The sequence below is a fragment of the Pristiophorus japonicus genome, chromosome 8 (assembly GCF_044704955.1).
Source record: "Pristiophorus japonicus isolate sPriJap1 chromosome 8, sPriJap1.hap1, whole genome shotgun sequence".
Classification (NCBI taxonomy): Eukaryota; Metazoa; Chordata; class Chondrichthyes; family Pristiophoridae; genus Pristiophorus; species Pristiophorus japonicus.
The window spans coordinates 36,423,675-36,437,284 of NC_091984.1; the positions used below are offsets into that span (position 1 = coordinate 36,423,675).

The 13,610-nt window shown below is 43.4% G+C and overlaps 1 protein-coding gene across 2 annotated transcripts in view; it reads left to right on the forward strand.

The window, feature by feature from the left end:
* The first annotated feature begins 4,672 nt into the window (after window positions 1–4,672).
* Window positions 4,673–13,610, forward strand: part of tie1 (tyrosine kinase with immunoglobulin-like and EGF-like domains 1) — a 135,897-nt gene continuing 126,959 nt past the window's right edge. For both annotated transcript variants that reach the window (XM_070886674.1, XM_070886675.1), the window contains exon 1: window positions 4,673–4,975. In XM_070886674.1, coding sequence (XP_070742775.1) covers window positions 4,927–4,975 — 49 coding nt within the window. In that variant the 5' untranslated portion in view covers window positions 4,673–4,926. The remainder of the gene's footprint in view (window positions 4,976–13,610) is intronic.

Below are 13,610 nucleotides of genomic sequence, written 5' to 3' on the forward strand. Positions count from 1 at the left end.
AGGGAAAATGCGAGAATCTATTATTAAGGGCATGGTAACAGGGCACTTAGAAAATAATAATAGGATTGGGCAGTGTCAACACAGATTGATGAAAGGGTAATCATGTTTACCGAATCTGTTAGAGTTTTTTGAGGTTGTAACTAGCGGAATAAATAAGAGGATGCAAAGAGACTTCAAGGGGATATAGACAGGCTAAGTGAGTGGGCAAGAACATGGCAAATGGAATATAATGTGAAGAAATGTGAAGTGAGAGATTGGAAAAAGTTGGTGTTCAGAGGGACTGAAAATTAACATGCAGGTACAGAAAGCAATTAAGAAAGAAATGGTATGTTGGCCTTTATTTCAAGAGGATTTGAGTATATGTCGTACTGCAATTATATAGAGCCCTGGTGAAACCACACCTGGAGTATTATATATAGTTTTGGTCTCCTTACCTAAGGAACAATACACTTGCCATAGAGGGAGTGCAACGAAGGTTCACCAGACTGATTGCTGGGAGGGGGCGATTGTCCTATGAGGAGAGATTGAGTAGACTAGGCCTATATTCTCTAGAAGAGTGAGAGGTGATCGCATTGAAACATACAAAATTCTTACAGGGCTTGACAGGGTAGATGCAAGGAGGATGTTTCCCCTGGCTGGGAAGTGTAGAACTAGGGATCACAGTCTCAGAATAAGGGGTTGGCCATTTAGGACTGAGATGAGGAGAAATTTCTTCACTGAGGGTGGTGAATCTTTGGCATTCTTACCCCAGAGGGTTGTTGAGGTTCAGTTGTCGAGTACATTCAAGACAGAGATCGATAATTTTTGGATATTAAGGGAATCAAGGGATATGGGGATAGTGCAGGAAAGTGGATTTGAGGTAGATCAGCCATAATCATATTGAATGGCGGCACAGGCTCGATGGGTCGAATGGCCTACTCCTGCTCTTATTTCTTATATACTTATGTTCTTAAATGCATTACCTTAGAAAGAAAGACTTTCAATTATATAGCGCCTTTCACGACCACCAGAAGTTGCACAGTGCTTTAAAGTGAATGAAATATTTTTTTGAAGTGCAGTCACTGTTGTAATGTAGGAAATGTGGCAGCCAATTTGCGCACTGCAAGATCCCACTGACAACAATGTGATGATGACCAGATAATCTGTGTTTAGTCATGTTGATTGAAGGATAGGTATTGGCCAGGACACCAGGGATAACACCCCTGCTCTTCTTCGAAATAGTGCCATGGGATCTTTCACATTCACCTGAGACAGCAGGCGAGGTATCGATTCAACATCTCATCTGAAAGACTGCACCTCCGACAGTACAGCACTCCCTCAGAGTCTTTTATTTAGGAACAGGAATAGGCAATCTAGCCCCTCGAGCCTGCTCCACCATTCAATAAGATCATGGCTGATCTGGCCGTGGACTCAGCTCCACTTACCCGCCCTCTCCCCGTAATCCTTAATTCCCTTATTGGTTAAAAATCTATCTATCTGTGACTTGAATACATTCAATGAGCTAGCCTCAACTGCTTCCTTGGGCAGAGAATTCCACAGATTCACAACCCTCTTGGAGAAGAAATTCCTTCTCAACTCGGTTTTATATTGGCTCCCCCGTATTTTGAGGCTGTGCCCCCTCGTTCTAGTCTCCCCTACTAGTGGAAACAACCTCTCTGCCTCTATCTTGTCTATCCCTTTCATTATTTTAAATGTTTCTATAAGATCACCCCTCTTCCTTCTGAACTCCAACGAGTAAAGACCCAGTCTACTCAATCTATCATCATAAGGTAACCCCCTCATCTCCGGAATCAGCCTAGTGAATCGTCTCTGTACCCCCTCCAAAGCCAGTATATCCTTCCTTAAGTAAGGTGACCAAAACTGCACGCAGTACTCCAGGTGCGGCCTCACCAATACCCTATACAGTTGCAGCAGGAACTCCCTGCTTTTGTACTCCATCCCTCTCGCAATGAAGGCCAATATTCCATTCGCCTTCCTGATTACCTGCTGCACCTGCAAACTAACTTTTTGGGATTCATGCACAAGGACCCCCAGGTCCCTCTGCACCTCAGCATGTTGTGATTTCTCCCCATTCAAATAATATTCCCTTTTACTGTTTTTTTCCCAAGGTGGATGACCTCACACTTTCCGACATTGTATTCCATCTGCCAAACCTTAGCCCATTCGCTTAACCTATCTAAATCTCTTTGCAGCCTCTCTGTGTCCTCTACACAACCCGCTTTCCCACTAATCTTTGTGTCATCTGCAAATTTTGTTACACTACACTCTGTCCCCTCTTCCAGGTCATCTATGTATATTGTAAACGGTTGTGGTCCCAGCACCGATCCCTGTGGCACACCACTAACCACCGATTTCCTACCCGAAAAGGACCCATTTATCCCGACTCTCTGCTTTCTGTTCACCAGCCAATTTTCTATCCATGCTAATACATTTCCTCTGACTCCGCATACCTCTATCTTCTGCAGTAACCTTTTGTGTGGCACCTTATCGAATGCCTTTTGGAAATCTAAATACGCCACATCCATCGGTACACCTCTATCCACCATGCTCGTTATATCCTCAAAGAATTCCAGTAAATTAGTTAAACATGATTTCCCCTTCATGAATTCATGCTGCGTCTGCTTGATTGCACTATTTCTATCTAGATGTCCCGCTTATTCTTCCTTAATGATATTTTCAAGCATTTTCCCCACTACAGATGTTAAACTAACCGGCCTATAGTTACCTGCCTTTTGTCTGCCCCCTTTTTTAAACAGAGGCGTTACATTAGCTGCTTTCCAACCCGCTGGTACCTCCCCAGAGTCCAGAGCATTTTGGTAGATTATAACGAATGCATCTGCTATAACTTCTGCCATCTCTTTTAATACCCTGGGATGCATTTCTTCAGGACCAGGGAACTTGTCTACCTTGAGTCCCATTAGCCTGTCCAGCACTAACCCCCTAGTGATAGTGATTGTCTCAAGGTCCTCCCTTCCCACATTCCCGTGACCAGCAATTTTTGGCATGGTTTTTGTGTCTTCCACTGTGAAGACAGAAGCAAAATAATTGTTTAAAGTCTCAGCCATTTCCACATTTCCCATTATTAAATCCCCCTTCTCATCTTCTAAGGGACCAACATTTACTTTAGTCACTCTTTTCCATTTTATATATCTGCAAAAGCTTTTACTATCTGTTTTTATGTTTTGCGCAAGTTTACCTTCGTAATCTATCTTTCCTTTCTTTATTGCTTTTTTAGTCATTCTTTGCTGTTGTTTAAAATTTTCCCAATCCTCTAGTTTCCCACTAACCTTGGCCACCTTATACGCATTGGTCTTTGATTTGATACTCTCCTTTATTTCCTTGGTTATCCACGGCTGGTTATCCCTTCTCTTACCGCTCTTCTTTTTCACTGGAATATATTTTTGTTGCGCACTATGAAAGAGCTCCTTAAAAGTCCTCCACTGTTCCTCAATTGTGCCACCGTTTAGTCTGTGTTTCCAGTCTACTTTAGCCAACTCTGCCCTCATCCCACTGTAGTTCCCTTTGTTTAAGCATAGTACGCACGTTTCTGACACAACTTCCTCACCCTCAATCTGTATTACAAATTCAACTATACTGTGATCACTCATTCCGAGAGGATCTTTTACTAGGAGATCGTTTATTTTTCCTGTCTCATTACACAGGACCAGATCTAAGATAGCTTGCTCCCTTGTAGGTTCTGTTACATACTGTTCTAAGAAACAATCCCATATACATTCTATGAATTCCTCCTCCAGGCTACCCCGTGCAATTTGAGTTGACCAATCGATATGTAGGTTAAAATCCCCCATGACTACTGCCGTTCCTTTTTCACGTGCCTCCATTATTCCCTTGATTATTGCCCGCCCCACCGTGAAGTTATTATTTGGGGGCCTATAAACTACGTCCACCAGTGACTTTTTCCCCTTACTATCTCTAATCTCCACCCACAATGATACAACATTTTGTTCATTAGAGCCAATATCATCTCTCACAACTGCCCTGATATGCATTCTCAGACTAGATTCTTGTGCTCAAGTCTCTGGAGTGAGACTTGAACCGACAACCTTTTGACTCAGAGGCCAGAGGGCTAGCCACTGACACCTCACACTTTTTATGCAATGTTGAAAGGTTGAATAGTGGAAGTCGTGAGGATGAGTGGATATTCCAAAGTTTTGCTTGATCAGGAGCCGAAGCTTCTACAGAACGTTTTTAAATTAGCAAGATAGAGTGAGTCCACGTTAAATTTAGCAAGAGATTTAGACCGGCACAACATCCTGTGCTGAATCCCATTTTTGCCAGTGTACCTCAGTCTTGCATAAAATGTCTGGGAATCAGTGAGAATGCTGTTTTCTGAGTGAATTATTTGCCCAAAGGATGAGGTAAATTACATTGACCAGACCAACATTCTTGTCGCGCATTTAAAAATAACCTTCGTGTTATTAATAGAGCAATAATTCCGGGCGAGGTGTGGCGCTGGTAATGATTTTTAAAGAAATGACTTTTAGTTGAGCAATGACATGATATTTTGGCAGTGTAACCGTTCCAGAGATGGTGTTATTTTAGTGATGTTCCGGGCGGAGTTGATGTGTTGGGTAGCACTGGCTCGATACTCCTGAACTGCCTATCTCGCCACAAGTGACGCTTTTCCTCTCTGCCCTTTTAGTACAGACACTCGGTAAAGAGAAGGGGGGGAAATTGAACTCCCAAGAGAAGATGGAATTAGGTTTTATTCCCAAAGAAATCGGCCTGAAAGGGAGCACTTTTATTCGGCTTAATTAAAGGAATCGCCTGAGAGCGAGATACTTGTGTACAGAGAGAAAGCTTCAATAGTTTGCAGCACAATCCATTTGTGTGGGAACTCCGGGATTGTCTAACGGCGGCTGTTTCCAACCCTTGGATTTTCTCCCAACAGGTTATAACGAAAAAATGATTTTGTTCCGGCTGTATTGGTTGGTGTTTCCTTTCCAGATAACAGGTAAGACTTTCAGAGTCACTTGATCGAAGAACGTCTTGTTTGAATTTTTTAATTGTTATATGGAAATATACTTTTATCACATTCTTCCTTTAAAAATGATCTGATTTTGTATTTCTAATATATTATTATTCAAAAAAAGGTTTAAAATGTTCGACATATGTAATTCCTCCCACTCTGCCCTCAAAGGTGGCGGGGGAGACTTGTATTGGAGATTAAAATACTCTTAACAGGGTCTGCACAGAGCTCCCACTCCTCACACACCCTGAGCCGGGGCTCCTTGATCACTGGGATGATAGCTGCAGAGAACTGGAGCTGCAAGGTGCGAGAGAGATTTGATTCACAAGTATTTCATCTGAAAAAATAAATTGGACGGACTATACGTGCGAATTGTTTTCCTCCAAACTTTAGTTTTGTAATTGAAAGATTTTTGGACTGCGAGAGTAGACACCCGCTGAGGAATGCTCCCCCTGCCGGAAAAACCCACGATACTGCAGCCCCAGTGGTACATGTCTACTCTGGTTCAATAGCATGCGGACATGTTTTACTCAGTGATATTTGTCCCTTGTCCAGACTGGGTCAATAAAGCAAGGCCACTGTATATGCTAGTTGTGTAGTGCCGGGTCGATTTTGATCACTAATTTGATCGCCATATTATAAAAAGGATATAGAGGCACCAGAGAGGATGCAAAAAAGATTTTCAGGGCTGATCGTGGAAATGCAAGGGTATACCTATCACGAAAGGATGAACAGGCTGGTCTATTTTGTCTTGAAAAGAGAAGGCTGAGGGATGACCTAATAGAAGTCTTTAAAATTATGAAAGGTTTTGATAGAGCAGACACAGAGGGAATGTTTCCACTTGTGGGGAAGAGCAACACTAGAGGCAATCAATATAAGATCGTCAACAAAAATTCAAATAGGGAATTCAGAAGAAACTTCTTTACCCAGAGAGTGGTGAGAATGTGGAACTCGCTACCACAGGGAGTGGTTGAGGCAAATAGTATGGATGCATTTAAGGGGAGGCTAGATAAGCTTATGAGGGAGAAGGGAATAGAGGGTTATGATGATAGATTTAGATGAGGAAAGATGGGAGCAGGCTCAAGTGGAGCATAAACGCTGGCATGGACTGGTTGCGCCGAATGGCCTGTTTCTGTACCGTATATCCTATGTTATCCTAACTTGCTGGTGCATGTCTGTCGAGTTGGGCAGCAGTTCCCTATTTATAGCAAAGCTGACCAAAGTGTCTACTTCGACGAAATAAATTAGGAAGCAGTGCCCAATTCAAAAATGGCACATTTGAATTTGCATTCAGAGGAAACCCGTAAGAAGATTCCAGGACGAAGTGTTGGAATTAGCGAGATAGGCTATTTGGAGTAATATAGACATAATCCTTAATTTAAGGATCATATCCTAATAAAAATGTCTGCAAATTGGTGGGGGGAGGGAAGGGACTGGAGTCAGGCCGGTTTGGAATGAAACCTCTAAATATGGGAAAGGACATGGACTAATGCCATCCTGTATTGAATCTTTCTGCCTAAGTTCCTCCTTCAGCTATTTTCAATGTTAAAGGCATTATATAAATGCAAGCATTGTTGTTGTGGAAAAAGTTCTGCATTAAAAAGTGATAGAATTTATGGAGAAAGCATTAGCAAATTATGAGTGTTCAGTATTCCTCCTGTACAAAAATGGATTACTGAACGTAGTGACAAGTGAATAACAATGGGCTCAATTTTCCCCAAAACTGTTTTTTGGCGTATTGTCAGAGTTACACAGTTTTTCTAGGTCACAACTGCTCCAAAAATAAATGTGCCAAGTTTCCCCATTCTATTTTTTGAAATTGGCAACGCGCAGCCATTCCATGGTTTCCCATCGTCCAAGGCTGGGGACTCCAGTGGGATGCAGCAAGGCACACCCAGGACCCCACTGTCCGAAGCTGCAGGTCCCAGTGGGATGAAGGAAGGCACACCCAGGGTGAGGAGGGAAGGAGAGATCGACCGCGCTCTCCTGAGGTGCAGGATCTAACAGATGTCATTCACATGATGGCAATGAGTGTGGAGAGCATTGACCTTACGCAACCACTCCTGGACACCATTATTGGGGTGGGTGATGAGGTATCGGGACAGTCAGGAGAAGTAACAACACTCTCATGAGAAATGGGAACGCTGTCCAGGAACATGAGGGAGGGAATATCTCAGTCAACAGAAACAATGTCAGTAGCTGAGACACTGTCGGCAAACATGAGGGAGGGAATGTTGGACGTAGTTGAGACACTGTCAGGGCACATGAGGGAGGAAATGTCGGAGTTAGCTGCTGCAATAAGGGAACACGTCCAGACCTCGTGCCCATTGACAGAATCAACTGCCACTCCCATTCCAATCCCCAGACCAGCCTCTGAAGAGACCCAAGCCGGGTCTTCCACATTACCGGCTGCCCCCTCCCACCCATCAAGAAGTGCGCATTACCCGAGTTGTTTGAAAGAATAAGCTTGGCACCAAGCCGATAAATGCTGCGCCATTGCCTGCGGGGCCAAGCGCAGCCAGCGGTCTTAGAGTAAGCTGGAGGAGAGGTGGGTGCAGCCTTTCTTTGCTGCTGTTGTCGTTATTATTGTTGTTACTGTTGTAACTGTTCTCAACTTAAAAGTTTTTTGTAAGTTATGTAAATTTACAAGTTTAAAAGTTAGTAACTGATCTTAAAGTTTGTAAGTGATCTTAAGTGAAAACTTTAAAGTTTGATACAAGAATATTTTTATTAAAGTTAAGTACAAACAAATGCTGTTAAACTTTTGAATAAAATATATTTTAAATTATAACTTAGTCATTTACATTATTTGTTCATTTATTAACACAACTTTTGGGACTCAAGAACTATCATTTTCATTATTTGTTCAATTATTAACATAACTTTTTGAAGTAAACAAGAATCATTTCCCATCATTTGTTCGATTAACACAACATAACATTATGGAACAGATCCAAACAGTAAACATGGTCCATGTGGAATAGTTGCCACTGAGCCCTCAGGCATCAGCAAAGTGTTCATGGATGAGCTGCTGGCGCAAGACTTGAGCAATCGTTAAAGGGGCATGACGGCCCGCCCTCCTCCACCGTCGTGCTCTGGGTTCAGGTAGTTGCATGGCTTCCTCATCCTCGTCCTCCTCCTCCTCCTTGTCAACTGCATCTTCCTCATCACTAATATCAGCCACTCTCACCTCAACTGGGTCTTCTACTACGAGCTGCTGCTGCCTCATGATGGCTAAGTAATGCAGCATGCAACACACAACAGTGAACTGACTGACAATCTCACGGAAATATTGCAAGTAGCCTCCGGAATGATCCAGGCATCGGAAACACTGTTTCAAGATGTCAATAGTCTGCTCTATTATGCTGCGCGTCGCAATGTGTGACATGTTGTATTCCCGGTCAGCTTCCGTCCGGGTTACACGTAGTGACATCACGAGCCAGGTGGTGAGGTCGTACCCTTTGTCTCCCAGTAGCCAGCTCTGCCCTTCTGCCTGCTGCTGAAACATAGCAGATATGACGCTCTCGCATAGGATGATCGCATCATGGGTGCTCCCAGTGTATCTTGCATCAACTGACATGATGCGATGCATGTCGTCACACATGTGCTGCACATTAATCGAGTGGAAGCCTTTTCTGTTCCTGTATATCTCGGTACAATCAATGCAGCCCTGTACCTTGGGGAAGCCCGCTATCCTGGAAAAACCTACAGCCCTTTCACGCATTGCCTGGGCGGTCATTGGCAACTTTATGTAGTCATTCCTCCGGGGATATAGTGCAGCAGTCACCTGCCGAATGCAGATATGTGTTGCATGTTGAGAAATGGTGTACACATCCCCAATTGTAGCATGAGATGATCCAGATGCATAGAATGAAAATGCAGCTGTAACCATCACTTCAACTGACAAAGCAGTCCTCCTGTGCTTCTATGTTGCAGGTCTGCTTTTACTAACTCACAGATCTCAGTTACTTCTTTGCGGAAACACAGCCTTCTGACACAGTCTGCATCACTCAGGTGCAGATACGAACACCTGTCTCGATATACCCGACGTGGATAAGGCCTCCTGTCCATCACCGTATATGCCCTGAGGTTCCTCATGCGATGATGTTGAATCAATTGTCTCCTCCGCAGCACCATGATGCAGAAGGCTTGCACAAGGCACGGCCTTGTCAGTATTGCCCCCATGATTAAATGTTACCTTTGCAAGAAGCTCAAAACGGCAGGCAGGCAGGCAGGACAAGATTATTTGTTCTCTCTCCCCACGGGTCTGTATGGACCACACCCAGGTCTGATCAGGCACAATGCTCAGGAACCCCCCCACCCTCACCCACCCGGGCTTGATTTGATGCATAGTGTAGGCTTCTGCTGCCTTCCACAGCTCCCCACATCCCCTCGGGCTTGTTTTGAAGCTAAGCCCCGAGTCCCTGTGTCCAGGCGATAATCAGATTCTGCCGGCCGACCCGCGAGCCTTGTTTGCAGACGTTCAGTGGTGGCGTGTCAGTTTAAAAAAAATGAAAACTTACAGAATTCCATCAAACTTCCATTTGCTGTGTTTTAAGGTAAAAAAATATAATCTTTATTATGCATATTTAAGTGTTCTTCCAAAACTTCCTCCAAATCTTCGCTGAAAAACAATGGTGTCTTTCTGCGCCGATTTTTCAATGCGCGCTGGTTTTTCTTAACTCACTAGAAGGTTTTTCGGGAGTGGTCACATATGCTGACCTAGGAGAAATGTTTTGGGGGCAAACTTACGCAATCGAGAAAAACTGGCGCAAAAATAAACAAACTAAAAAAATCGTAACTGAGTTACGCTGGCGCACATTCATTGGGGAAACTTTAATATTTTTATCTTATGCCCAAAAAAGCGGCGCACGCCAAAAATAGCGCAAATCACTGGGGAAAATTGAACCCAAAGTCCCTATCTTGGCTTGTTAAGGCCTCTTTAAGGTCATTAATAAGGCACCACCTGATTGATCTGCAACCAAAGTGAAAAGTGAGTCTTTTATTCCAGGTCAGATCTGAGTTGAATGAATGGAAATATATTAAAGTAATATCACAAGTATCGTCAGAAGTGGAAGTGCAGGTTATGGTACCACTCTGTTGGCCAGAAATGAGCCCTGGCACATATTCTGTGGAAAAAGGAGAAAAATCAAACAATAGATAAAGAAAAAAAAAATGTTATCAAGCTAATTGGCAAACTCATGAGTATTGTATCCTTTTTAAAAGTAAATGCACAGCAGTGTCAGATGTTGATGTTTCTGAAGGTTACGTGAATGCTGAAGGCACAACATTTATTTGCTAGAGGATTTTGAGGTCATGACCCCCATCTCCCCAAAAAGTTGATTTGAAATCTTTGCTTTCCAGCATTTTGCAGCAGTACTTTTAAAGTTTGAGGAAATTACATTATCTTACTGGGTATTCTGAACTGTTACATTTAAAACCCACAATCACCTTTACACTACATAGGCTTACATAGGAGATACGGCACAGAAACAGGCCATTCGGTCCAACCAGTCCATGCCGGCATTTATGCTCCACTCGAGCCTCCTCCCATCTTTCCTCATCTAAATCTATCAGCATAACCCTCTATTCCTTTCTCCCTCAGATGCTTATCTAGCCTTCCTTAAAAGCATCTATACTATTTTCCTCAACCACTCCCTGTGGTAGCGAGTTCCACATTCTCATCACACCCTGGGTAAAGAAGTTTCTTCTGAATTTCCTATTTGATTTCTTGATGACGATCTTATATTGATGGCTTCTAGTTATGCTCTTCCCCACAAGTGGAAACATTCTCTCTGTATCTACTCCATCAAAACCTATAATTCTAATGACCTATTAGGTCACCCCTCAGACTTCTGTTTTCAAGCAAAAAGAAACCCAGCCTGTTCACCCTTGCCTGATAGGTATACCCTCACATTTCCGCTATCATCTCTGTAAATCTTTTTTGCACCCGCTCCAGTGCCTCTATGTCCTTTTTATAAGAACACAACACTGTTACATGAACACAAAAGCTCTCAAAACCATTTAAATTAAGTGAGTTTTCAAAATGTTCCCAACAGTCTTTTCACACTGCAAGCCTCATTATAATTTTTGTACAGTGGTACAGTCATTCAGTCCATCAACTTCTGAACTATTCTTTCTGCTCACTCACTCACTTTGCTTTGATGAGACCTTGGGATAGCCAGGTTTCAGACTATAACTTAAGGCTTAAATCATCATCATCATCATAGGCAGTCCCTCGGAATCGAGGAAGACTTGCTTCCACTCCTGAAGTGAGTTCTTTGGTGGCTGAACCTCCAATACGAGAGCCACAGACTCTGTCACAGGTGGGGCAGACAGTCGCCGAGGGAAGGGGTGGCTGGGACTGGTTTGCCACACGCTCCTTCCGCTGCCTTCACATGACCTCTTCACGCTCTTGGCGTTGAGACTCGAAGTGCTCAACGCTCTCCCGGATGCACTTTCTCCATTTAGGGCGATCTTTGGCCATGGATTCCCAGGTGTCAGTGGTGATGGCGCACTTTATCAAGGAGGCTTTGAGGGTGTCCTTGTAACATTTCCGCTGCCCACCTATGGCTCGTTTGCCGTGAAGGAGCTCCACATAGAGCACTTGCTTTGGGAGTCTCGTGTCTGGCATGAGAACTGTGTGGCCTGCCCAGCGAAGCTGATCGAGTGTGATCAGTGCTTTAATGCTGAGGTTGTTAGCCTGGACGAGGACACTGATGTTGGTGCACCTGTCCTCCCAGGGGATTTGTAGGATCTTGCGGAGACATCGTTGGTGATATATCTCCAGCGACTTGAGGTGTCTTCTGTACATCGTCCATGCCTCTGAGCCATACAAGTGGGCGAGTATTACTACAGCCCTGTAGACCATGGGCTTGGTGGTAGATTTGAGAGCCTGGTCTTCGAACACTCTTTTCCTCAGGTGGCCGAACACCATCATCTAATAACTGAATGTAATTTATTATTCATTGTAAGTCTAGGTCTTTATTACAATTAAACTCAAAAATGGTCCTGATTTTGTATACCAGGTATATTTACAAAAAACATTTATTTGTACCAGTTACTGGTGCGAATGCACTTTACTTCTTCATGAATATATTTAATTATGCCTTGAGTTGAGCATGTGTCTGTCACACTCCCAAGTGCCATACTTCAAAGTATTATGTTTTGTTGTTATTGATGCAAAACAATCTTAATAAAGGAACCATTGTTCCAAAAGGGAGGAAGGGATAAACCGAGCAGTTACAGACCAGTTAGTTTAACCTCGGTGGTGGGCAAAATACTGGAATCAATTCTGAGGGACAGTATAATCCTTCATTTAGAAAGACACAAATTAATCAAGGACAGTCAGCATGGATTTAAGGGAAGGTTGTGTCTGCCTAACTTGATTGAGTTCTTTGAGGAGGTAACAAGGAGGGTTGATGAGGACAGTGTGTTTGATGTAGTTTACATGGAATTTAGCAAGGCTTTTGACAAGGTCCCACATGGTAGGTTGATCAAAAAAATAAAAGCCCATGGGATCCAAGGGAGAGTTGCAAGTTTGATCCAAATTTTGCTCAGTGGCAGGAAGCAAAGGGTAAAGGTTGAGGGGAGTTTTTGCGACTAGAAGGCTGTCTCCAGTGGTGTTCCACAGGGCTCAGTACTCAGTCCCTTACTTTTTTTATATTAATGATTTAGGCTTAAATGTAGGGGGCATGATAAAGACATTTTCAGATGATACAAAAATTGGCGGTGTGGTTGTCAGTGAGGAGGAAAGCTCTAGACTGCAGGAAGATATCAATGGACTGGTCAATTAGGCAGAAAAGTGGCAGATGGAATTCAATCTGGAAAAGTGTGAGGTAATGCATTTGGGGAAAGGTAACAAGTCAAGGGAAGGCTCCTGAGAGGTGTGGAGGAACAGAGGGACCTTGGAGTGTATGTCCACAGATCCTTAAAGATAGCAGGACAAATCAATAAGGTAGTTAAAAAGGCATACGGAATGCTTTCCTTTATTAGCAGAGACATAGAATACAAGAGCAGGGAAGTTATACTAGGACTGTATAGAACATTAGTTAGGCCACAGCTTGAGTACTGCGTGCAGTTCTGGTCACCACATTACAGGAAGGATGTGATTGCACGAGAAAGGGTGCATTGGAAATTTCCGAGGATGTTGCCAGGACTGGAAAACTTTAGCTATGAGGAAAGATTGGATAGGCTGGGGTTGTTTTCCTTGGAACAGAGGAGGCTGAGGGGAGATTTAATTGAGGTGGATAACATTATGAGAGACCTAGATAGAGTAGTTAGTAAGGACCTATTTCCCTTAGCAGAGGGATCAATAACCAGGGGCATAGATTTAAAGTAGTTGGTGGAAGGATTAGAGGGGAGATGAGGAAACATTTCTTCCCCCAGAGGGTAGTAGGAGTCTAGATCTCAGTGCCTGAAAGAAACAGAAACACTCATCACATTTAAAAAGTACTTGAATGTGCACTTAAAGAGCCATTATCTACAGGGCTATGGACTTAGTGCTGGAAGGTGGGATTAGGCTGGGTAGTTCCTCTTCGACCAGCACGGACACGATGGACCAAATGGCCTCCTTCTGTGTCATAATTTTTCTATGATTCTATGAAGGAAAGCTAGCCAT